Source organism: Chiloscyllium plagiosum, chromosome 2 (assembly GCF_004010195.1).
Source record: "Chiloscyllium plagiosum isolate BGI_BamShark_2017 chromosome 2, ASM401019v2, whole genome shotgun sequence".
Lineage (NCBI taxonomy): Eukaryota > Metazoa > Chordata > Chondrichthyes > Orectolobiformes > Hemiscylliidae > Chiloscyllium > Chiloscyllium plagiosum.
In genome coordinates this window covers 32,910,524-32,937,803 of record NC_057711.1, presented here as the reverse complement: position 1 = coordinate 32,937,803, position 27,280 = coordinate 32,910,524, and the positions used below count along the sequence as shown (strand labels likewise).

Here is a 27,280-nt window from a genome sequence, read left to right as displayed (position 1 = left end):
GACCAGTGATTGACCACACCTAGCATGGCCACCTCAAATTCCAGGAGGAAATGTGGGCAAGTAGATGCGTTAGGTGGGGACCTGGAGAGGTGAGTAACCCGAGAGATTTCTAGGATGGGCTACAAGGAGGTAGAGGTGCATGTTTGGGGCCTAACCAATACATTCAGATGGAGACTGGAAGCCACTGGCTTAGGAATATTCAATGTCAAAAAGTCATTGAGTTTTAGAGCATGCAAAAAGGCCCTTCAGCCCATTGTTCTCAAAGAACCCCTACAGTAAAGATAGGCTATTCGGCCCATTAAGTCTGCACTGATCCTCCAAAGAATATCCCACACAGATCCCACTCCATCCCTGCATTCCCCATGGCTAACCCACTAGCCTGCACATAACAGGCAATTTAGCATGGCCAATCAACCTAACCTGCACACCTTTGGATCGTGGAAGGAAATTGGGGCATCCAGTGGAAACCCATGCAGACACAGCAAGATTGTGCAAACTCCACATAGACAGTTGCCCCAGGGTGGAATTGAGCCCATGTCCCTGGTGCTGTGAGGTAGCAGTGCTAACCACTGCGCCACCGTGCCACCCCATCATGCTGGAAATTAAAATGGGAAAAGGGGAGAAAAGAAACCACACATGGAGAGGGTGGAGTAAGTGACTCGACCTGTGAGAGAACAGGCTGCAGCAATTACCTTTTCACAAGGGAAAGAACATTGCACACAGACTCATGAGCTGCACAAGATTGCAGGAACCCTTATCCCGGGCCATCCGAATACAGTGCATCTTTCTGTGTGTTGCAACTTCCTGCCACTGACACTGCTGGACAGCCCTTGATTGCTGCACATTTAGGTGCAGAGGATACAAAACAGTTGAGAAGTTGCATGAGGAAGGCCAAAGTTGTCAGCATGACTCAATGCCATGCTTACACAATGTTTCTCTTTGCCCCTGGGTCGCTTGCGTCTGGCCAGTCCTGACACAGTGAGAGCCTTCAGGTCACAAGTTTAACCCTCCTCAGCTTGAATTTCCAAGGGTTGGGGAAGGGAGGCAGGGTGAACTTAAAGGGCCTGGAAACTTCTGAAGTGTCCTGAGTGGAGACGTCTGAGGAGCCTGTGTGTGGTTCCTCCTCTGGTTGGGTACTTCCTGGCACTACCCAGTTTCTTCATAAGGACAGACTTAAAACTGTAAGGAGGAGAAATGAATGCTCTCAAAAGATTGTGAATCTTTGGAATTCCTTACCTCAGAATGTGATGGATGCTGGGACATTGAATACATTTAAGGAAGAAGTAGACAGATTTTCAATTAATAATGGGTTGAAGAGTTAAGGAGAGTGGGCAGGAGAGTGGAGTTGAGAGTGAGATGAGATCAGCCATGATTGTATCAAATGGCGGGGGCAGAATTCCTCCTCTAATTCCTATGTTATGGAAGGCAGCAACTGGAGTAATACATGTGATGTTCTGGTCAACACATTACAGGAAGGATATAATTAGTCTGGGGACAGGGTGGACAAGTTTTGCTAGAATATTGCTGGAGAATTGTAACTATGAGGAGAGATTGGAAAGGTTGAGGTGTTTTTGTCGTGGTTCTGCTCGCCGAGCTGGGAATTTGTGTTAATCTACAAACACATTGACCTGGACCCAATATACCGGCCACTGCAGCGGACAGCTGGAACTGACAACCGGAAGCGGCAGAGACAAACCACTATAAGTGCTGGAGGAAACATCACAGAAGCGCTTCATAGGAGGCTCCCAAGCACTGAGGATGTCACCTAGACAGGGGACGAAACGTTCGCAACACAAATTCCCAGCTCGGCGAACAGAACCACAACAACGAGCGCCCGAGCTACAAATCTTCTCACAAACGTTGAGATGTTTTACTTGGAACACGGAAGGCTGACGGTTAATAGGTTTGAAGTACACAAAATTGTGAGAGGCAGAGATGGATTAGACAGGGGTAACCTGTTTCCTTTGGCAGAGAGTTCAAAACCAGGGTCGTAGATTCAAAGTAAGTAGCAAAAGGATTAGAGGGGATGTGAGGAAAACTGTTTTAAGGTATAAGGTGGAGAGTGTCTGAAAATTGCTGCCTGAATTGGTGGTGAAGGCAGAGATCCAACTCTTTCAAAAAAACCTGGATTTGTACCATAGGTTCTATAAGCTGCAGGGCAAACTGTGTGCAGGAAGATGGGATTGGAAAGGGTATTTGGATGTCTTTGGTTTGGCATGGACAAGATGGGCCGAATGGACCCCTTCTGTACTGTACCATTTCCATGGTTCTATGTTCTAAGCTGTATACTCTTCTCTGAACTACCTCAGACCCAGTATCTCTGCTACTGCACCCAACACCCTACCTGTAAACGTTTGAATAGCTTAGTCAGAAATGAGGGCATTTTACTGTATTAAAGATACTGTGTAAATGTAAATGGATTTTCTTGAAGAATTAATAACCTACTCCATAGTTTTAAAAAATGGCAATGTAATTTTTAACGAGTGTCTACTTCCAAAGCAGAAACATGAGAAGTTGTTTCCAAATGTGGCGTCTCGATTAACAAAGTGTGGCTTTAGTTTCACGTGCACATTTCCAATATATTAACATATGAACCATCTTCTAATGCTACCAAGTTACATGTAAATCATTGAAATTAAATTCAAAACAATGAAATACTTAACAGTTGGAAAATTGAAGAATAGCTAAGAATTAAATGATGCAAATCTGATTTATTATAGCAAAATATGAAAATAGCTAAGAATTCATGGTGAGCTTAACGATCTTAACCTCAAATGCAAATTACAGGCACAAAGTCAAATGCAATAATAAATATACAATATATATATTATAAACATTGTGTTTGCATCCTTTTCCTGGCTACTATTCTCATCAGAGCAGAGAGCTCTGACTATATTTCTCAGATCTGACAGAATACATGACAGCAATGTATTAAGCAGCGAATCATTAAAGACATGATTTAGTTTATAAATTTTGATTGTGATTTTGCAGATTCTTTAGAATCCCTTAAAGTTATCTGCCTGCAAATAAATCTGATGCTTTTTTTCAGGAACAGAGTGTGATGAGTGGTCAAAACACACCCACTGCAATCTCATTGATACATGATCAAACTTCCCTTGTCTATGACAGAAGCCACTTCGGTATGGAAAGGAAGTTCTAGAATGACATTGTTGCTTTCACTGCCTTCCATGGTTTAGAAATCAATATTCTGCGATGTCTGTCATGTGCAGATATTGAAAGGTTAGAAAGTATATATGCCACTGAACACATCAGTCCTCAAGGCAATGCTGTGCCTTTTCATATTTTACAACACAAAATCAGATTTGCAGTGTGCGTCATTCAATTTTTTGAGAATGACCCCAGGAATCTGTTTCACTTTCACATGTATTCAAAAGTAACTATTGCTTAGTGAATTGAATTCATAACATCCCAACCTGGACATCATTTATTGTCTTTCAGCTGTTAGAGACAATTTTCAAAGTGATGGGGATCAACTACCATCAGTCCTGCTATGGGTTAAATCTAAAGCAGGATTAGATATGTGGCCAAAGGAGATCCAAGTCTTTAGGCAGTTGAACAAAGAAAAGGTCATAAACCATTTTACTGTATTGGCTCAAATCCTCTGTCATTAGCAAAATGCAATTGCCATTTATATCTCTTAATTTGCTTAAAAGAATTTACAGATGACGCAGAAACAGCAACGTTTTAAATATTTGAGTAAAACTGAAAACAAATGTTAAAGGATTCTATCACTAGTATTTCAATTTTATAATAGAGTTTGTTTGAGTAAATTGTAAGATAACAAATGAACAACAAGGAACTTTATCCATCAAGAATGCATTTTGGAAATCTATGCTGACTATGATTCCTCAACTAAATAGTTGCTAACCTCAATTATGCTGTGCTTTCAGCAGACAAGATAACTCATTGGGAATTGACCCCTCATTTAAAAAAAATCTGTTACAGATTGTACTCAGGAGTTTGTGAAAAACATTGCTAAAATCTTTAATAGTTTTTTATTGGTACTTTCCTGAAGTTAGTAACTCATGTAAGATATGGTTCCAAATTTCTCTGGTTCTTTGCCCAAATGGCAATTTATTCTTGTATGTCTGAGCTTAAACGTTGAAGAGATGATGATTTGATCCAGCATCTCCTGGGATCAATTGCATTTTCCGGGACCACATCTGTGAAATCACAATCCTATAGCCCATAAAGTTACATCTCCAGTCTTTAGAGAGTGATTAAATGTCAGCATGGAATTTCCTGAGCCCACTATTTCCAAAACGGACAGGACAGCAGCTCATACAATCAACCTGTGATTGAACAGCAGTGCATTCAACCACAGATATTTCCAAAATGCTTTTTTTCTCTCTCATGTGCAATGTCAGGTGTCACTGGACAATGATTAAAAGTATGGATCTTGGCAAAATTACTTCTTCACTCCCTAGCCTGTCAGACCAATATTTTAGCCCTAATAGCAATGACCAATGATCTCAACACCAACCTGTAGCCGGATCAGTAGATTTTCTGACCAGTGTAGGTCAATTATGGTGGCACCACACAGGAAGCCCAACTTTTGTTAGGCTTGGTATCTTAAAATGCATTCACTGATTCATCCTTAAGATTTACAGATGCTAGCAACTGGATATCATATACAGTGCACATTATGCTGCTTCTCATATAAATCCAGAAACTGCAAGGTAAATCTTTTATGATGCATTTATAATGCTCTTATGATATTTAGACAAAGTGTGGTGATATTTGCTGTGAGGATTACCAAGCCTATCTGCAAGAATCAGATGAATTCATTCTTTCTGGAATCATAAAGCCAAATGTTTTGTCAAACCTTTCAAAGCACCAGTGCAGAAATTCTGTAGCAATTACTCAGAAACAATAAAACTGCTAAATCAGATTGATGCCCATCTTTCCTCAAGGCTAGTTGGACAAAAATCTATTGCCTGTCAAACATAAAACAGAATGTATATCATTGAAGGAGGTTTTTCAAGTTAGAGGAACCTTGCCAACACACCAACATTGTTTATATCCCAGCCACTCTGCAGCCGATCTTTCTTTTAAGTGAATATCACATCCTGTGTAAAGTGCTTCATAATATTTGATATGCACTCTACACAGGCACTGCCTCTTGTTGGAAACTCGGATTTAGGACATGACCCCACATAACTGTTGTTTCACAACAAATGTGCCCTAATTGACTGCCAAACTTGTAATTACACCAGGTTCTAATTACACCAGCTTCCTCAACTAAAGAAACATTCACATTTTAAATGATGAGCCAAGTGTAAAAGATGACCCAAGTAATGCAATTCAGATTGCTCAACATAAGGTTTAATCTATTGCCAAGTTTTCGTAAAGCCATTTTATAAGTCTATTCAATTCTGTGTAGATCGTGTTTTTTGTAGAAAGTTTTCTTTTGTTGAGATTAAATTAGTTTATCATTTGTAGGTCAGTTGTGATCAGAATTGCATTGCCAAAATACTTAGGTCACGATCTATGTACATTTCTTAGCACATGATTAACACATTTTTAAAAATTGCCTTCCAATTTAGTAACTAATCCAGGTTTGTTTCTAAATATCAAAGCCAATGCAATTTGATTCATGCAGCCTAATTCACAGAAACTATTCCTGCTCAACCCACTGATTTTTAAAAATATATTCTCACATTTCCCTTCAGATACTATTCTGATATGTTATTTCAGTCTGTGGGATGTTGAAATTCCCATGACTGTTGTGGTGTAATGCTGCACAGCCCTATGCTGCTGATTAAGTCGATCCACCTTGTCTTGATGGTCCATTGAAATTATCAATTGATAGCTTGCCTCCCATTTTATGACTCAGTTCTATTGATACTTTTTCTGCATCTCACACTGATGATCAAACATATTGAAACAACTATTTATGATTTTCTTTTTACTAGGTTCCTAGGCTGCACTATAGATAAACTCTAGCATGGCCAATAATCTATTCCCTACATCCCATCTCAAACTATGTTCCACCTAATTGTCACCACTGTCCTTGTTGTCCTTTATTATGCCTGACACACAGTGTGTTTTAACTCATATCTAGCAAAGAAACTGCGAGTCGACACTTAATAGTAATAAACGATAATATTTATTTATTTAACACAATTAATATAATGATAAGAACATTAACAATTTACACTATAAATCTAATAAACTCTCTTGTGGTTTTACTTAACTCTGGATGATCATTTACCACCACACTAGATTTTGCCCTTGATCCACGTGGTGATGATCGTCTAGTCATAGAGTCATAGAGATGTACAGCATGGAAACAGGCCCTTTGGTCCACTTGGTAAAAACAATGATTGCAGATGCTGGAAACCAGATTCTAGATTAGAGTGGTGCTGGAAAAGCACAACAGTTCAGGCAGCATCTGAGGAGCAGCAAAGTCGACATTTCGGGCAAAAGCCCTTCCACTTGTCCATGCCGAACAATATCCCAACCTAATCTAGTCCCACCTGCTAGCACCCAGCCCATATCCCTCCAAACCTAATCTAGTCCCACCGGCCAGCACCTAGCCCATATCCCTCCAAACCCTTTGTATTCATAAACCCATCCAGATTCCTTTTAAATGTTGTAATTGTACCAGCCTCGACCACTTCCTCTGACAGCTCATTCCATACACGTACCACCCTCTGTGTGAAAAAGTTGTTCCTTAGGTCTCCTTTGTATCTTTTCCCTCTCACCCTAAACCTATGCTCTCCAGTTCTGGACTCCCCCACCTCAGGGAAGAGACTTTGTCTATTTATCCTATCACGGTGGCACAGCAGTTAGCACTGCTGCCTCACAGTGCCAGAGACCCGGGTTCAATTCCTGGCTCCGGCAACTGTCTGTGTGGAGTTTGCACATTCTCCCCATGTCTGCATGGGTTTCCTCCGGGTGCTCCGGTTTCCTCCCACAGTCCAAAGATGTGCAGGTTAGGTGAAATGGCCATGCTAAATTGCCCTTAGTGTTAGGTGAACTTGAAAGGGTTCAGAAAAGATTTACAAGGATGTTGCCAGGGTTGGAGGATCTGAGCTGAAAATGTGTTGCTGGAGAAGCGCAGCAGGTCAGGCAGCATCCAGGGAACAGGAGAATCGACGTTTCGGGATCTGAGCTACAGGGAGAGGCTGAACAGGCTGGAGCTGTTTTCCCTGGAGCATCAGAGGCTGCAGGGTGACCTTATAGAGGTTCACAAAATTATGAGGGACATGGATAGGATAAATAGACAAAGTTTTTTCCCTAGGGTCAGGGAGTCCAGAACTAGAGGGCATAGGTTTAGGGTGAGAGGGGAAAGATATAAAAGAGACCTAAGGGGCAACTTTTTAACGCAGAGGGTGGTATGTGTATGGAATGAGCTGCCAGAGGATGTGGTGAAGGCTGGTACAATTGCAACATTTAAGAGGCATTTGGATGGGTATATGAATAGGAAGGGTTTGGAGGGATATGGGCTGGGTGCTGGCAGGTGACTAGATTGGGTTGGGATATCTGGTCGGCATGGATGGGTTGGACTGAAGGGTCTGTTTCCATGCTGTACATCTCTAAGACTCTATGACTCTTTGAAGGGGTAAATGTAGGGGAATGGGTCTGGGTGAGTTGCTCTTTGGAGGGTCGGTGTGGACTTGTTGGGCCAAAGGGCCTGTTTCCACACTATAAATAATCTAATCATGCCCTTCTGATTTTATAAACCACTATAAGCCTCTGACGCTCCAGGGAAAACAGTCCCAGTCTATTCAACCTCTCCCTATAACTCAAATCCTCCAACCCTGGCAGCATCCTTGTAAATCTTTTCTGAACCCTTTCAAGTTTCACAACATTTTTCCAAAAGGAGACCAGAATTGCATGCAATATTCCAACAGTAGCCTAACCAATGTCCTGTACAGCTATAACATGACCTCCCGACACTTGTACTCAATATTCTGACCAACAAAGGAAAGCATGCCACAAAGCCATGTTGACTATCCCGAATCAGTCCTTGCCTTTCCAAATACATGTACATCCTATCCCTCAGGATTCCCTCCAATGACTTGCCCACCATTGACGTCAGGCTCACTGATCTATTGTTCCCTGGCTCATCCTTACCACCCTTCTTAAACAATGGCACCACATTAGCCAACCTCCAGCACCTCACCTGTGACTATTGATGATACAAATATCTCAGCAAGGGGCCTAGCAATCACTTCCCTAGCTTCCCACAGAGTTCTAGGGTACACCTGATCAGGTCCTGGGGATTATCCACTTTTGTGTTTCAAGACATCCAGCACTCCCTCCTCTGGAATATGGAGATTTTAAGATGTCACCATCTATTTCCCTACATTCTATATCTTCCATGTCCTTTGCCACAGTAAATACTGATGCAAAATACTTGTTTAGTATCTCCCCCATTTTCTGTGGCTCCACACAAAGGCCGCATTGCTGATCTTTGTGGGGCCCTATTCTCTCCCTAGTTACCCTTTTGTCCTTCATGTATCTGTAAAAACCCTGTGGATTCTCCTTACCCTATTTGCCAAAGCTATCTTATGTCCCCTTTTTGCCCTCCTGATTTCTTTCTTAAGTGTGCTCCTACTGCCTTTATACTCTTCTAAGGATTCACTCGATCTATCTTGTCTACATCTGAGATGCTTCCTTCTTTATCTTAATGAAACTCTCAATTCCGTTAATCATCGAGCATTCCCTATACCTACCAGCCTTTCCTTTCACCCTGACAGGAATATACTGTCTCTGGACTCTCGTTATCTCATTTCTGAAGGCTTCCCATTTTCCACCCGTCCCTTTATCTGCTTCCAATCAGCTTTTGAAAGTTCTTGCCTAATACTGTCAAAATTGGCCTTTCTCCAATTTAGAACTTCAACTTTTAGATCTGGTCTATCCTTTTCCATCACTATTTTAAAACGAATAAAATTATGGTCGCTGGCCCCAAAGTGCTCCCCCACTGGCACCTCAGTCACCTGCCCTGCCTTATTTCCTAAGAGTAGGTCAAGTTTTGCACCTTCTCTTGTAGGTACATCCACATACTGAATCAGAAAATTGTCTTGTACACACTTAACAAATTCCTCTCCATCTGAACCCTTAACACTATGGCAGTCCCAGTCTATGTTTGGAAAGTTAAAATCCCCTACCATAACCATCTTTTTATTCTTACAGATAGCTGAGATCTCCTTACAAATTTGTTTCTCAATTTTCCTCTGACTATTAGGGAGTATATAATACAATCCCAATAAGGTCATCTTTTTCTGCTGGCCTCAGGGGTGTCTTCTCTTCAAGGTGGTTGGTCTTGAGTGAGCACCTCAAGGGTGGTGTTGTGGTGATTCTTATACTTAAAAGTCTTTGTGCCCTTTTGTGAGGGTCTTCAATGTCCACCAATAGATTGATCAGGGCTTCATCATCCTGATTGACTGAATCTAACCAGATATGTTGATGGCAGGGTGGTCCTTGGGCATCCATTTGTGGAGCTGTTTGAAGTACATAGGTGAGGTAGCCCTCTCCAAATAAGGGTATGAGGTGCCCCTTCACCTGGTAAACAACTCGATGTTTGCAAATGTCCTGGGGCTGGCATTCAGGTCAATTACATGCAATTCAAATTCAAGTATTATTGTATTGTCGGCAGCTGCTGAGTCAATTGTGTACTGTCTGGATTCTGCAGCTTGTTTATTTCAGAGTCTTGGAGCACAGTCACTTTGGCCAAGACTTGCCTCATTTACTGTCCCTTTTTTCATCAGTCCGTCATATTGAGCAGTCGGTCCAGCCACACCTTACTGGCTGACTGTCCCCAAATTGTAATTGTAAATTACACAATAATTAAACTATAGAAATGTGAATACTGGAATCTCCAAAATCACTTCATCTTTGCTAAACTCTTCCATGACATCACCCTACTTACCTCTGAAATAATTCAATGTGCATCCTCCAATTTTCTGATTTTGCCTATGATGCATTCCTTCTCCAAATGCTCTATGGGCAATAACAAATAATAAGTTACTGTTGCAAATGTAAATTTTAATAAGTTACTTAAGTGTTAAGACTGTGTCGTTAATTTAAGGTGAAATGGGTGATCCAATAGGCAGTGGTGTTAGATATATAAATGAAGAAGTGATTACTTTAACAGTTAACATTTTTATCTCTGCAACTTAATAGAATTCCTTATAAATGCAAATAACATTTAATGTTGAAATCACTTTCTGAAAAATCTATTAAACTGCCCTTAAATGGCTGGGATCTGTGTAATCATCAATAATACTGGTATATACATTTATATGCAAAATTCTTCCAACTTGGAAAATCATAGGAGTTTGAATGATATATTACAAAGGAATAATAAATTAAATCTAATCAGTCAGGGTAATGCACAACTTGAGCCTTCACCAAGGTCTTTCTTTAGCAAAAGGCTACCATCCTAAACTTCTATTCCCTTTTCTCTCAGATAGTTATTGAGTTTCCCCTTAAATGAATCCATACCTTTCACTGTGCAGAACAAGTTTCACGTTATTTGGATGAGAACATTCTTCTGAGTTCCCTGCTTTGTGACTTGTAGCATTTTATTATAACATTTAAGTTGTCTATGGAAAAGGAGAAGAAACAATTCAGAGTAAGGCTGATTAACTAAAGGTGTGCCAATTTCAGTTGAATAATAATGGTTCTGACAAATAAAACTGAATGAAAAGCTGCTAGGCAAAACTGGAACTGAACAATTGTCTGCCTTTAAAAAAGAGATGGATCAGGTTGCATTTGAGGTATATTTACATGAAATGGAAAGAAGGGCAAGCAAATCCGGAGCTCTCTGAATGATTAAAGAAACAAAGACTAAAATTAACCAGAAAATATATGCTTATGTCAAGTGGATAATACAAGTAGGGGCAAGGCTGAATATATGGGGAAATGATGGCCTCGTGGTAATGTCACTAGACTATTAATCCAGAGACACAGGTAATGTTCTGGGGGATGGCAGATAATGAAGTTTGAATTCAATAAGAACCTGGAATTAACAGTCTAATGATTATGTCAGAAAAAAACCATCTGGTTCACTAATGTCCTTTAGGTAAGGAAACTGCCACCCTCACCTGATTTGGCTTACATGTGACTCCAGATCCACAGCAATGTGGTTGACTCCTAACTGCCCTCTGGGCATTAGGGATAGGCAATCTAGCCATCAATACTCACATCCTGTAAATGAATTAAAAACATATATAAAAAATAAAAGTCAATAAGGTGCCAGGACCAACTGGGTTATACCCAAGAGGAAGTGAGGGTGGAAATTGCAGAGGCATTGACCATACTTTTCTCAGCTTTCTTAGACTTAGATGGTGCAAGAGAATAGAAGAAATGCAAATAAAAGGTAATGTCACTACAATCCTGCTCTCTCATTAGATGGAGATGTCTGGTAGTGACTTACCCTGAAGGCTACCACACCTCAAGCAAGATTGAGAAGGAGAGTCCTTCAATGTAACCTCAGACATTGCAGAAATTGAACCCATATTTCTGCAATATGGACCAGCTGTCCAGTCAACTAAGCTGATATAATATCCTCATTCAAAGATAAAAAGTAAAGATAAGCTAGCAACTATGTTTAATCTCAGTTATGGGGCAACTTCGAGAGAGGAAAACTCAGGAGAAAATAAATAGTCATGTAGATAAATGTGAATTAATTAAAGAAAGCAGCATGGGGCGTTGTTAACAGCAAATCATGTTTAACTAATTTATTTGAGTTTATTGATGAGGTGACAGAAAAGGTTGCTAAGGGTAATGATGTTGTTGAGAGTACATGGAATTTCACATTTGACACATTGACACACACCAAACCTGCCATCACATTTATGAACTGAAGGAATGAAAGGGTCAGTAGCAATATGGATATGAAATTGGCTGAGTGATGGAAACAGAGAGTAGTGGATGTTTTGTGTGCAGAGGAAGGTTTATTTTGAGTTCCCCATGAATTGGTGTTTGAACCCCTGTTTTTCCTGATGTGAATTACCAAAACCTGGCGTGCAGGGTACAATTTCAAACTTGTAGACAATACAGAGCTTAGAAATATAGTAAACTGTGAGGTGGATAACATAGTTTCAAAAGGACACAGGCAGATTGGTGGAATGGGTGAACAAGTGCCAGGTAAAATTGAATGTAGAAAAATGTGAAGCTATTCTTGATGGAAAGAGTACAGAGAGATTTCTTTTAAGTGGGTACAATTCTAAAGGGATTGCAGAAGCAAAGGGGCCTGGACATTAATCTACATAAAGTCATGAAGGTAGGAGGAAGGTTGAAAGCATGATTCATACATAACGCAGGGTGGATAGTGCCTTGTGAGAGAGACTGGAACCAGGGGACATAGCTTAAAAATAAGAATGTCTCATAAAGACAGAAATAAAGATTTTTTTTGTCTCAGAAGGACCTGGTTCTGTGGAACACTGATCCCTAGAGAGTGTGATGGAGGTGAGATCATTCAATATATTTAAGGTAGAGGTAGAGACATTTTCACTTGACAATGGAGTCAGAAATTACCAGGGTAAGCCAGAAAATGGTGTTGAAACCACAATCAGAACAGTCCTGATTTCATTGAGTATTACTCTTACATATATGTAATAAAAGAATTGGCACTAAATTAAACCAAGAGCTGCGGATTCTGAAAATCCGAAACATAAACTGAAATTGCTGGAGAAACTCAGCAGGTCTGACAGCATCTGTGGCAACAAAGCAGTTAACCCTTCAGGTCCAGAGACCCTTCTTCAGAACGGGCAAATTACCCGCAGGCTGTATCAGAGGTGTTCTGTCATTTGGAAGAGTTCTCGCTGGGTTTTTTTTAAATTCAAGTTTAATTAAATAGTTTGGCTAGTGGGTGGTGAGTTCAATCAGATTGTTTTGACGTTATTTTAAAGCAAGTAAAGCGAACTGAAAACTGTCAGGCACAAGAAGTGGCATGTTTCCAACTGTTCTCCAGAGTGGGAGTTAAACCTTATGGTTTTAATTGCAGTTACAGGGGATGTTGATGGGAGCGAGCTGTTCGGTTTATCGCTACTGGTGTCATATTGCATCTGAAATGAACATGTGGGCTGATTTTTTTTCTCTCTGTTGTGTGTGATAATGAGAATCCGTCTTCTGCCGCCGTCACATTCACGTAAACTTAGGTAAAAGCGATAGGGTAGCCTAGTAACTTGATTGTTATCCACGGCTCCTAATCCCAGCATAAATTACAGACAGCCGAGTATAAAAGCCGAATTTCAATCATGCTCCCCAATTCTCGTCAGTGACTGCAAGTTGCTAACACGCCGAGACAGAAAGAAAGATGTCTCCTGGCTTCAAGGTTCCGCTACACATCGTACTGCTGTCGATGGTGATCCTCCAGGGACAAGGCAGATACATTGAGGTAGGACACAACCATTAGTCAGTGTCTGCCAGACGGGATTCCTCTGACCATCCATGTGTTCATCCAAACACCCGTCTGTCTCTTTTGGTCTTTTATTTTTGTGACAAGAATTTGCTTTCACGATATTTCCTCGTCCTTCATTCAGTGTTGAAATAAATCTTTATCTGTTCGATTGACAACCATCGCGCACATGTGTTAATATAAGCAACCCTATTCTCAGTCTGCACTCTGATATCTGCGTCTGTATTGCCTTCACGTTTCTACTTTGGAAAATGTGCGGACCATCTGCCTACTTAAAGCTGAGAAACTTTAGATAAAGCGCTTTACTTGTTTATTTTTTGTTTAAACTTGCTCCTTGAGTTTGTAGTGGAGACTTGTCTTATCAATTCAGACTAGCAGCGTGCAGAAGCATCCTTTATACGGGGGATTTTGTAAAAAGCCACTCTGTAACCTGTATCAAACACACCGGTCTGGTTTTGAAATGTAGCGGATATATTGTGTTCAGATTTAATTATCAGAAGCAATAGGGTAATGCCTCATCTGCTGGGAGATCTGATTCATTACATCGAAAACTTTTTTTGAAAAAAATTCTAGTTTAATACATTTCCACGAAAATTTGCAGTTTTTTCTTGCTTTCCGCGTTTAAATTTCAGAAACATGTGGGACTATATTTCACAGATGTGCACTTAACATTGTTTCCAATTTTTTTAAAAGAAAAATGAAATAATCGAGGACACTCTAGGTCTCCTGAACTCGGAGTTGAAGCGAGAACTTTCTGAAGGGTACGTCTACAGCCGAAGTCTGAGTGAGTATTGTGGGCTGGGTGAGTCAGAGGGTCTTTGTTGTTTACAGTTATATTGGGTGCGGACCTCATGTGCAGGCTCAGACGGTTACACGGGTCAAGAAACGAGCAGGGCTTTGGCAACTGCAGACGACAGAGCGAACCTCACAACCTTATTGCTGCTTGGCTCCAGGTGTGAGCCGTGTACACTATTAACCAAAACACCTAATCTGCACATTTTAAAAAAAAATCCAATTCCTTGACACATGGCTGTTCCATGTCTTGCCTTGCACAGTCGACTATTGCTTTCTAGTACCCCTGCTCGGACTTGTGTCCCAAACCACGTGTAAGACGTCTTTATCTTACTTTTCCATTTTAAATCACAGCGCGAAATCCCATCACTCTGCTTCTGACCGAGCCAGATGTGGGAATGGATAGGCTTTGCATCTTGCCAGACCTCACTCTGAACTGGAAACCAACTACATATGCGGGATATCTAAAAAAAAATCAAGATAAAAAAAAAGGATAAAAATAGTCTGAATTCTAATTTAGACAAGAATGTGCCTGGGACAGGATAAAAATACTCACAGCTCAGAGTGATGTGTGCAGGATGAACCTGTCAGGTTTGATGTGGTTTTAGAGATGCCTGCTGTATTCCTGCATGAGGTTATAGCACAATGGAAGTAGCCACAGCAGGTCAGCTGACAGAACATTCCAAGTACCATATTAACTTAGTTAGTTTGGGGTGAAGGTATCTAATTTTTGGGGGGGTGGGAGTGCTGGTAGGAGGTGGAGACACAAAAATATCCTTTGGCAATTAAATGTAAACTTTAATAATAATTTCATAGAATCTTGATTATTCCACTATTTCTTAATGTCAGGGAGTGCCATATCCTGTTCAGGGAGTACCATATTTTTATTTAAATAGGTAAATAGGACTGATTATACACTTGCTCAAAAATTAATTTGGACGAGTTATTGAGACTCAGACTATTCGGGCAATGGCTGAATTAACAGCCCTTGGTACCATGTGTAACTATTTTAACTGCTTCTGCTAATTTGGCTCTCCTCCAAATAAGGAGTGCAGTATCTCATCCAGTCCCATGTCCAATTGTGCTCTAGTTGTGAATGTTACATATGACTTTGATTTTTTTGAGAAGATTGATGGTGAACTCCAATCTTTAACAGATGTCTTTTAAGACCATAGCTGTAAAATGTATAACCCAGTCGCAATATTTTTAAAACATTGTTATAATGTAATCTATATGGTGAAAAGACAGGATATTCACCAAGTCTCAATTGTTGTTAAATTTTCTGTTATAATCAACAAATTGTTAGAATGTTTAACAAATGTTGCATTGCTTTCACTTTCGAAGATTATAGTGAAATTGTTATGAAATATTTAGTTTGGAAGCTGCACAATAACTGGAACTTAGTAAATGTAATGGTAGCCTTCACTTTGAACATCAGATGACTTATGATTATTTTCTTGCAATCCTTTTGCGACAGAATGCATTGACATGTTGAGTGTTGATGGACGGTTCACATTCAGTGCAGATCGACCAGAACTGCATTGTGCTACCTTCTTCATTGGCAGTCCAGATGAGATTATCTCCCTTGAATATAATAATGTCAATATAGACTGTCAAGGTGGAGATTTCCTCAAGGTATGTGTAAACAAGCTAGCCTTTTTTTAAAAAAGATCAATTTTTAATTAATAGAACTGTCTTTATTTTACATTTGATGCTTCCAGTCTTTGCAATTCTATGTTATCTTTGATGTTCTTGGTCTTCCTAGCTCCTCTAATTTAAACAGATTCCTCACAATTCCTTCAATGTTCAAGTTGCTTTCAAGACACTCAGTTTCGTGAATCATGTAATAATTTATTTCCCCCCCTCCATATATTTTTATAAAACCCCAGCTCCATGCAAGATCAGAATAATGCTTACCCTGGGGGAGAAAAAATCCATGTAATAATTCATGCTGAACTAAATATAAGAAAAGGTGATTCTTCTCGTGTTGAACTGCATTGTTGCCTCCAGAATCCACTTTTTTTTCCCTTTTGCATTCTTTCCTATCATTTTGTCAATAATATCGCACTCACTGTACCTCTGATGTTCCTTTCTAGATTATTAAAGTCTCTTGAGTTAAATTTTAACCTAATTTATTTTTTGTGTGGCAAGTGGATATTTTGGGTCAGAGGCCCATTTCAAACTCCCCTTGCTTATTGTCTAACCAGCATGGTATAAAACGAGTGTCCATTGCAAAGATGCCTGCTTTAGTCCAGTATCAGATAACAAGTACTCCCATTCTTTTCCAGAAGAAAACAATGTGGAACTCATCTCCCTCAGTCTTTCCTTCCTCTTATAACCAGCCAGCTCATAAAATCTGATTGCTACTTCCTGACATATTCCATATTGTGCTCTATTTGTTACTAATAGCACTGAGTGGCATCCAGCTTCAGTTCATCAGTTCCTGATGTGTTCCTAGTTCCAAGATCAACAGGCTGGTTTATTTCTCAGTTAACTTTAGCTCCTCATTATTTGTTCTACTCAAACCAAATATTGTGTAACTCTTCATTCTACTTCCAAGATTTTTTTGTGTTTCAAGAAAGGATAATTTATTTCACTATTTACAGAAGGAGTAGGGGCATAGAGAAAAAAAGACATGGCCGAAAATTGGATGAAGCAGCTCTGTATTGCTGCCAGACTCTGTTTCACACTGACAGCTCTGGGAAGAAGTTGGCAGTAGATGGAATCAGAAACATATGCTCAAGAAGAAAGAGAGCAAGTGGGCTAGTATCAGTTATTTGTAAAGTGAGAGACAGTGACTTAAAAAATAATTGGTAAAGTCAGGGAGAGAAGTAGTGGTGATATTAGTGAAAAATTGAGAGAACTAGAGACAAGCTGGGAAGGAAGCATGATGAAAACAATTTAGTATGATGGAGAAGTTCAGATTGTTTGGGATGTAGAATTGCTGGTAACGCCAAGATTTGTTGCCCATCCTTTGTTATTCTTGAGAAGGTGATAAGCCACCTTTTTGAATTTTTTCATTTTCTGTGATGAACACCAAAGTGTTTTTACAAAATCTGTTAGGGAAGAACTTTCAGGAGGTGAAAGAGTAGTGATAGTTCTGAGTCAGGATGGCATACCACTTCGAGGTATTGGTTTTCCCATGCATTAACTGGCCTTGGCATTTGAAGTGCAGAGGTCACACTTTTATAGAGTGCTGCTGGATTGTAACAAGAGGAGAGCATCAAAGAAGAAGTACAATAATTAGAAACAAAGTGATTATTGAGAGATCGAAAGAAGAATTAGTAGTAGATGGATGGAGCAATAGTCATTCATTATTTCTATAATAAACAAAAGAAATGGAAAGAAATAAAGGGGATTGGGCTTGAAACATGAAAATATGTGTGGTTATCCAAGACAGCATGAAAAAGGTTTGTGGTGTAATTATGACAGTTTTGTCCGAGAACAATGAAATAGTCCCAGCGTAAAAATAAATCCTCATGACTTGCAGTGCATTAATCTCATTTTGTTTACAATACCAATTTTATTAGTGCTGCCAGTTATTAGTGCTGCCACCTTTCTAGGAAAATTCTGAACTGATCAATATTTTGTTGAAAAAGATTAAAATAATACTGTCCGATCTTTCACTTTCAGGTGCTGATTTGACTGGGTGCATATTTCCTGAATTTCTGCTTTATTGCAGATTTTTTTTTATTTTTAACTGGCTTTTGTTCAGTTTTCTTCTTGAAGTTCCCACACATTGTAACACGATACGCTCACATTCCACTTCAGAACAAATGCATTGGCTGTGAAACTCTTTGTGATGTTTCCAGGCAGTGAAAGGCATCACATATGTCTATGTACAAATAACTTGTTTGGGTACAAAAGCAAAATACTGCAAATGCTTCTAATTTGAAATTTTAAAACAAAACTGCTGTAAACGCTCATTACGTCAAGCTGTACCTATGGACAAAGAGAAACAGAGTTAACAGACTGAATTTTAACAGCCCTTTGGAGAACAGCTGGGAGGCAGCGGGTTGGTGCACATAAAGTGGTGCAGGAAGATGGATGTTGGCCTGCCCATCATATTCCTACCTCCTTGCCGTATTTGCAGCAGCGGAGAAGGTGGCAGACTTTAGGTTGTGACGGTAGGAATTTGGGGAGGGAAAGAAGGTTGCTGATTGGCCATCCTTAATAGAACAACTGCCATGGACATCATACAGCTCCCTGGGTCCTGTAAGCCACCAAAATGGGATTGGCCCTGCTTTCACATGTCCCTGTAAAACCCTACTGTAATGTCTAAATCCATTCCCTGGATTTGTGGGGGGGGATAGCCTTCTATCAGGACTGATGTAGGATTGATAAAGAGTCATCATTCTGAAACAGTAACTCAGATTCTCTCTCCACAGTTACTGCAGACCCATCACCATTTTCTGTTTTTAATTTCTTCTATTGCCCTAAATAAGTTGCATTGATGCACAGGTCTTTGATGGCTGGATATTGAAGGGGGAAAAGTTTCCAAGTGCCATCGATCACCCTCTCCCCACCTCGGAGCGTTACATTGATTTCTGTGATAATAACAACATCAGGACAATAATCCGATCCTCTCAAAATGTGGCAATGCTCTTCTTCAGAATTCACATGCCTGGAAATGGATTTTCTTTAACAATAAAGAAACTAATCAATCCATTCCGTAAGTATTTATTTTTAGGCATATTTCTGCATGTTATTTGAAAGAATAAATTGTCATGATGTGTTTTAGGAGTTAATTCTTTGCTCTCTGAATGTTATAATCCAAATTTGTCACTGTCATCTCCTGAACCCATCTATTCTGGGTTACAGTTCCTGTACCACTAGCAGCCTTCAGTTAAGAGATTACTTGCTATATGTAGTCTTAGACTCTGTGTGTGCATGCAGTGTCGCCTGGTACCAATGTACATGATTTTCCCATTATGGTCACTGGGTATTTTGAAGTGCAAACTCTGGTTGATTTACCTTTCATTTACCATCCAACGTCATAATGCTGAGGCCCATTATAATATGGCAGTGCTATTCAAGCCAACAAACTCAACACAGATTTGTGACTGCCCTCAATTTTGTTAACTCAGTAGTGGTGCCAAAGGGATAATAATTGGATCATCACTGTTATGTAACCATCTAATTTTTCTTTCCATTGAAATCATATATTTTACCCATTTTACACCTTTTGCACATTTTATTGAACTTCAAAGTTCACCCCAACCATACAAATCCTTAAGAACATAAAAGAAAATCTAAATCCCATGTTAGTTTAAACTATGGTACTCTATTATTGATCTGTGTACCAAAACATTCTCCCTCCAGCATTGTCATTGTGTAGCTGTTCTACCCACAGGATGCACTGGGGAAACTTACTAAGGCCTCTTTAATCTAAGCCCTTACAACTTGGTGATACTGTCACTAGGCAGTAATTTAGTAACCCAGACTAATTTATTGGGAACGAAGGTTCAAATCTCAACATATCAGCTGATGGAATTTAAGTTAATCTGAAATTGAAAGCTAGTCTCACTAATGGTGGCTATGAAACTATCATTAATTGCCATAAAAGCCCACCAGGCTCACTAATGTCCTTTAGGAAAGAAAATTTGCCACCCTACCTGTACTGGCCTTGTGTGTCTCCAAATCAACAGCAATGTGGTTGAATCTTGACAGCCCTCTGAAATCACACAGGAAGCCATCTCATTCAAGGCCAGTTGGGATCAGCAACAACCTCTGGTGTTGATAACAACATGCTCATCCCATGAAAGACTTTTTTTTTAAAATTACTTAACTAAAAGACAAATATAGTGGTCCTAGTGTTGATTGTAGTGACGCTGGGTAGGTGAGCCACAGTCAATAACTAGCTAATAGGAGCTTTTAAAACTAGACATTCTGAATTCACTAGGCTATGGCAATAAACGTGACTATTATATGCATTAGTATAGCTCAAAGAATCATTTTCTAGTGTGCCATTTATTAATTATAAAACCTTTGATGTAGCATTTTACTGAGTCACTAAATTATTTTTTCTGTTAAAGACAATGCAGGAAATGTTAATCTGATCCTAAAAAAGGTACAGTGTTTATATTTTACTGAAAAAGTTCCGTTTATTTATTATTACAGAATTAACACAATACAAAAATCTATCCAAGGAGAAAGGCTTGGAAGTAATTGTGTTGTGCCTGCTCGTCAGGTAAAACAGATAATTCAGCAAAAGGAAAAGCTATGCATGCCCAGAGCCATGCCTAGTTCACCGGAACATCCCGCAGAACATCCCAATCCCCAATCATTGTAGTTCTGAAGATTTCTGCCAGTGAGAATGGTAGCCCAAAACTGTTGTCTCCCATCAAGCACCCTGCCCACAAAAGGGTGACTAGCAGCAACTTGTCTCATTATCCAGAAGAACCAACTTCCTCAGGCTTCTTGCAACACTGGAATTTGGGGCTTGATTTTGCCCTACCACCAATATCCAAATGGGACAAATACAGAGACAGGTGGACACAAACCATCATGTATTTCATGGCATGCCAGTTTGCTGCACCATCTAACACTATTTTTGGGCTATTTTTCCCAAGGTAGGATTAAGGTCAGCAATGGCAGATAGCCAATGAAGGTGACAAAATGACCACTTGAGGCCATTCAATTGATTACAGGCTAAGTTGAATTTTCAAGTTGGCTTCAAGGCCCCAAACTCATTACAAACTAAGCTGGCTGCCTCTAGAAGATGAGCAAACTCACCAAGCTAAGACCCTCCCCACATGCTTGGTCATTGCTGCAGCCACAGGCCAGGCTATGGCGAGTTCTCCAAAGTGGAGCCACTCGCTTGCTCCCTCGCTCTTGCTCTGTCTCTTGCTGTGTTAGCTGAGCTGCAGCTTCATCTGCTTGCAATTGTGGAACCTCCTGTTGATCTTCAGCTTCCAGAATCTGTCAGAGCCCACCCACTGGCCACTAATTGGCTAATTAAGGAAAAATCCCTGCCAGGTGACCTTTCCCCTCACAGCGTTGGGTAGTGACCCTTACCTGACCCCAACTTCAATTTTCCTGACCCAAATTTCTGCCCATTGAATCTGGACCTTAAAATACCCAGCAGGTTTAATTTCAATCTCAATACCAGTTCATATTTGTGAATTAATCATCAATTATGTTGACCTGAATGTCTCGTGAAAACTAAACATTCATTTGAAACAATATGCTTTAAGCAAAAGATTATGAGGAATGTTCCATTACATTCTGTAAGATAAACAAGCTTTTCATGCAGCAACTTGTAGTTAGCACCACAAGTGTTCAGTATAGCTTCATGCATGATGTCTTTTGAACATTGCACAGCCATTAATCAGTTCATAGCTCGAGCTGTGCAAATGCATTATGAAAATTGTAAATTACCCCCTCAGATAAAGCCAATACAACACACTGAATGCTGTTAGAATTCATTTCTCTAGAAACATGTTCCAACACATGATACACAGAGCTCAAAAATTGAAATAAAGTAATTTATCTTTTTAGCATTGTAAACTGCATTAACTGTATGAGCACCTTATTTAATCGTTAAATACAGTTGTTTGAGATAACTTACTCAGTGCATGGATTAGAAAGTGATTATGTGAGAATAGACAGTAATTCACATTCCTGATGAAGAGCTCTTGCCCAAAATGTTGATTCTCCTGCTCCTTGGATGCTGCCTGACCTGCTGTGCTTTTTCACCACCACACTCTTGACCGTAACTCACATCCACCATATGGTAGAAATTCAAAACCCAATATTTAAATGATCAATCTTATTGATTATTATGGTGCAGTGATAGTGTCTTCACCTATGAGCCAGGAGAACGTGGGTTCAGAACCCAGCTGTTGTGTCGTAACATGACTGAACCAGTTGATTAAAAATATTTTCAACTACCAGTCTATTTTGTAAAACTACAGCCAAAAATTAATCTGCAAAGGATAGCTACAAGTGATGCTAACACTGTAGTTCTAGATATCAGTTGTGATGGAATATTACCACAAAAAGGACATTCAGAATACCCACATCTGACTGAGCATTACATTTAATGGCTTATTCAACTCACCTTAGTTGAATTGTTACTGGGAATAATGAACTTCATGTTTCTTGAGAATGCTTTAGCTCACATTTTACTCCCACATGAAAGTTGGATAAAAATTGAATCACCAAATTGATGTATTCCTGATTTGGGCCAATTATGAAACCATTAACTCCCTTTTGGTACGTTGCCCAGAGAGCCTGGCTGTCATGAGCCTCAAATCCGTTATTTTTTTCGAAGTAATTTTGGAATCTCCCTTTTGACCTATATAAGTATTTTGAATTTTTAAAATGCATCGTCTTTTTCTACTCTTGTGGCAATGCATGCCTCTAGCAGCAACCAGGCATCCTTGGCACCCAGAATTGCCATGGGCACTTGAGGAAAAATGTAACAGACATGAGTTTTCATCGCTCACAGATCTTTTATAAGAGCTCATCAGAAAATGGATTGACAGAATTGTGGGATATAAATGAATTAATGTTATTTCTGCAAGTATAAATTCTGATACAGAACAGGAATGAGAAAATACATATTCAGCAAAAAGAAAGGATATGTTAGCATGAGACGTGAATACAGAACAATGGTGGATATATGGGCAAACAGGAAAGCATTTGTTTCACCCTACTCGGAGACACAGGAACAAACCCTAATCAAAGAGGTCAAAGTGGCCTCTGGATGGAAATAGATGCTGATAGAGGAAAAGATATGCCTAATCAATAACCTACAGTAGACTGACGTCAAACACCCTTATGGGACTCAGAGATAAGAGTTTGTCACGGACAAAACAGGATAAACAGAAGTTGTGGGATAAGTCTTATTCTCACAGAATGTACTGCACATATGTCTCCAATTGGGAAATGGGAAGGAGATGGTGATCCATGATCCATTTTTCAGTCCTGTCCACCTGATCTTTAAGGTGACATTCAGAACTCTGCTTCATTATGTGAAGAAAATAGACTGATGAAAATAAGTAAAATTACAACAAGGGTGACTATAAATTGCAAAGTAAAATAACACTAGATAGGTTATTGGCATTCAAAGCACAACTCCACTGCTGACCTTTAAAAGCCCAAGAGTTTGTATTTGTGTAGTCATTCTGTCTCTCAAATATTGTTTGTTCTTCCACAAAGCTTGCAATGTAATTTCCCAAACTCCTGATGGAAGATTCACAATGGTCATTCCTCACCAGAAGAGAAACTGCAGCTTTTCCATCATTTACCCAACAGAAATCATGATCTCTGAGTTGACCCTGGGACACTTCAATGATCTGCAGGTAATTATGATTCACAAAGGGTTGATTAATTAATTTATTTATTTATTTATTAATTAATTAAGGTTGTGTTCAAATACTATGTAATTTATTACATGATTGTGGAAAGAAATTATACATGTGCCTAAAATATTATTTGAAAACATCCCACTGGATCCTGCAGCTTCTGAGGAATCTTATAGTTTGTAGAAATTTGGATATTTTAGAGACGGGAGCAGTAGTTGATAAAACGGCTCACAAACTTCCCAGGGACTGACAAAAAAAATAGAATATGAAGATACTTTCTTTGGAACAGATTAACATGAGCTAGAAATCTTAGATTTAGGTTATCTGTGTCCTGGCCCAAAAGCGTGTGGGCCTAAACTACAAATTATCTGTTTTTTACACTAAGTGCTGTAAAGTTGCCAGTCTCACTCTAAAGGTTACAAAGTTGATTGATGCTCTCATTTTCATTAACTTCTGTCCCTGCTGAAAACACTATTCCTTAGCTATCAGTTCCACCCCTCTCCCTGGTAACTTCTAAAGCTGAACTATAGCCATCCTAACCTGGACCTAGCATATTTAACTTGGAGATGAATTACTGATCAGTATGCACTGTCACTAACCTCCGTCTGTTTTAACTTTGGTAACAATGTCTGACCCACCTTGCCTCAGCTCAACTGTTGCTGAAACTGTCATGCATTGCGAAAGGTAAAGTCGCCATTGTAGTTCCAGACTGCTCTCCCATTAGGGAGAGATGACTGGTGATGGTTTAACCTGAGAGTTGCCATACCTCAGGCACAGGGAGAAGTTGAGAAGGAGAATCCCTCATGATAACCTCAATCAGTGAAGGAAATGAATGCATGCTGTTGGCCTCACTCTGCATCACAAATCAGCTGTGCTTCTTGGTCTTTCATATACCTGAACTCCAATGTATTCAGCTTTAAGTAACCTTTTCAGGGTTTTATCCCAAACCTTCTGGAATTAACGCTAACTCTTCACTATAACCTACCTCATTATATATCCTTTCCTTCTCAGGAGCACTGTTGCACAACCATCCTGTTCAAAGGATTTCATAAGATTGCCCCACTTAAAATCAGAAGTGAACCTTAAAAGTCTCTCTCAGCTCTGGGCATTTCCTTCAACTTAACCAAAAAACAACATAACAAACCTTTGAGGCTGCACTATTTACCATGCTGGGTCACTAGACACTATAAAATAAATAGAGAGCCATCACTGGTGCTCAAACCCATCAAGTCTGAAGCCAGGACTCAAGATTTTTTTTAAATAAATCACCATGACCACAGAAAAGCTGATGAATTAATTATTAATAAATTAATGAATTCACTATTAATTTCAGACATGCAGAAAACCCATGGTTACTAACACAAAATACTCACAGCAAATAACATTAAAATTATACATATCAATCCCACTGTGTATTGAAGAATTTTGCTGTGTTAAAAGTACAAGTTGTTAATGATAGCTTTGTGGAAATGAAAAGTGGAAATGAGAAATGAAAATGCGACATGAGCAGAAGGTCTCCTGTGAGGTTTAAGGGTTTATGGTGGGATGGGAATCAGATTTCAGAGTCTGGCTGACTATAATTGACCCAAAGTGATTGTTGCCAATAACTGTTGAGAAAAAGTGCAAATGGTTCCCTTTCTCAATTTGATGAGCACGACATTCACACCCACGTGAAAAAAAAGCCTACTGAAGAAGATGTAGAAAATTTGCCTGTATGAATACATAAGGTTTATCACAACCTTCTCAAAATAATTGTTGATAGCATATACACTGAAATAAGCCCATGTCATAAATCTGTAATGAATTAATTTTGTACAAATGTAACCAATCCAGCAGTTGAATATATCTTGCTGCCTGATTTCACTACTTATGACTGTATTAATTGCAATCAATAATGCAATTTTTATTAGATGGCAATATACTGTTAATTTCCACATGGTGATTCAGCTGTTTGTCATTGTATGGATAGTTACTGAAAATAACAGGGTGCTGTTCTCTGACCAGTGAAAGTGGATTTCTGCTTGAGAGAATTTACGGGCATTTGTGGAACTCTGTGGACAAGCATCCAATTGCTTGCTCACTGTTAACGAAGCCACTTTAACTTTCATCTTTGAATTATACAGAAAAGCTGGCGAGAAGCCAAGGCAGTGTGACACAACACCCTGGAGGTGGGCTTGCACCATTTTGATAAATTGAATTCACGTAACTTGCCATCTGAATAATACTTTACAATTTGTGTTGATGCAGAGTTAAAGACTGCTTCATATTTATGTAAGCTGCATAGTATAACTGTAATAGCAAAGATAGCAGTTTTCATACAGATAGAACCTTCACCTTACTACTGTCCCTATTCCCATGGCAGCCTATCTGTTAATGTTAGGAAAATTGAACAGGAACCTCATGCGGAAATATCACACATCCCCTGATAGTGATAACGTCTGAAACATACTTCAAAGTTGTACCCTGTAGAATATAATGAGAAGTTTGATTTACGTAATTCGACATCAATCACACCCGAAGAGACAGACAGTGTATACCGTTAGAACATACACAGATGGATTAATTTTGTCAATGTAAACATTAACCAACATTATTACAAATATGAAAATAGAGGAATGAAGAGGAATTGTGATCTGCTTTGGATGGCTTTGCTGTTAATGGCTAGGAGAAAGTGAGGACTGCAGATGCTGGATATCAGAGTTGAGAGTGTGGTGCTGGAAAAGCACAACAGGTCAGGCAGCATCTGAGGAGCAGGAGAATCGATGCCTTGGATGGAGGTGAGGGAGGAAGTGCAAAATCTGCACCAACACCACTCTCCTCACCTCTGTCCAAGGCCCCAAAGGATCTTTCCACATCCAACAGAAATTTACCTGCACTTCCACCAGTGTCATCTACTGTATCCGTTGCACCTGATATGGCCTCCTCTACATCGGGGAGACTGGACACCAACTTGTGGATTGTTTCAGAGAACACCTCTCAGACAAATATACTAAACAATCCCACTGCCCTGTGGCTGAACACTTCATTGTCCCCGACCACTCGCCAAGGACATGCAGGTTCTGGGCCTCCACCATTGACAAATCCTAACCACCCGACACCTGGAGGAAGAATGCCTCATATTCCATCTTGGGACCCTGCAACCACATGGGGTTAATGTGGATTTCACCAGTTTCCTTAGTTCCCCTCCCCCCCACATTATCCCAGTCTCAAACCTCAAACTCGGCACCACTCTCTTGACCTGTCCATCGCCTTTCCCATCTTTCCACTCCACCCTCTTCTCCAACCTATCACCTTCTCCCTCACCTTCATCTTCTAATGGCAATCTCAGCTACCTTCCCCCCCAGCCCTACCCATGTCCCATTTATGTCTGGAGCCCTCGGCCCATAAGTCTTATTCTTGATGAAGGGTTTATGCCCGAAACGTCAATTCTGCTGCTGCTTGATGCTACCTGACTGGCTGTGCTTTTCCAGCACCACACTCTCGACTGTTACTGGTTAGAGAGGGGGCCAGCTTGTTTCACTGGGAAAGAAAGTGCAAGTTACTCTCACCTGGAAACAATGACCAGAGCAATTGTGTTGACAATAGTAGACAATAAACAATAGGTGCAGGAGTAGGCCATTCAGCCCTTCGAGCCTGCACTGCCATTCAATATGATCATGGCTGATCATTCCTAATCAGTATCCTGTTCCTGCCTTATCTCCATAACCCTTGATTCCACTATCTTTGAGAGCTCTATCCAACTCTTTCTTAAATGAATCCAGAGACTGGGCCTCCACTGCCC

The 27,280-nt window shown here is 39.8% G+C and overlaps 1 protein-coding gene across 1 annotated transcript in view; it reads left to right on the top strand.

Annotated features, from left to right (window-relative positions):
• The first annotated feature begins 13,003 nt into the window (after window positions 1–13,003).
• The window catches only part of LOC122558536 (corticotropin releasing hormone binding protein), a 19,746-nt gene continuing 5,469 nt past the window's right edge, over window positions 13,004–27,280 (top strand). The window contains exons 1-5 of the mRNA XM_043707233.1: window positions 13,004–13,375; window positions 14,090–14,180; window positions 15,666–15,823; window positions 18,650–18,860; window positions 23,354–23,496. Coding sequence (XP_043563168.1) covers window positions 13,295–13,375; window positions 14,090–14,180; window positions 15,666–15,823; window positions 18,650–18,860; window positions 23,354–23,496 — 684 coding nt within the window. The 5' untranslated portion in view covers window positions 13,004–13,294. The remainder of the gene's footprint in view (window positions 13,376–14,089; window positions 14,181–15,665; window positions 15,824–18,649; window positions 18,861–23,353; window positions 23,497–27,280) is intronic.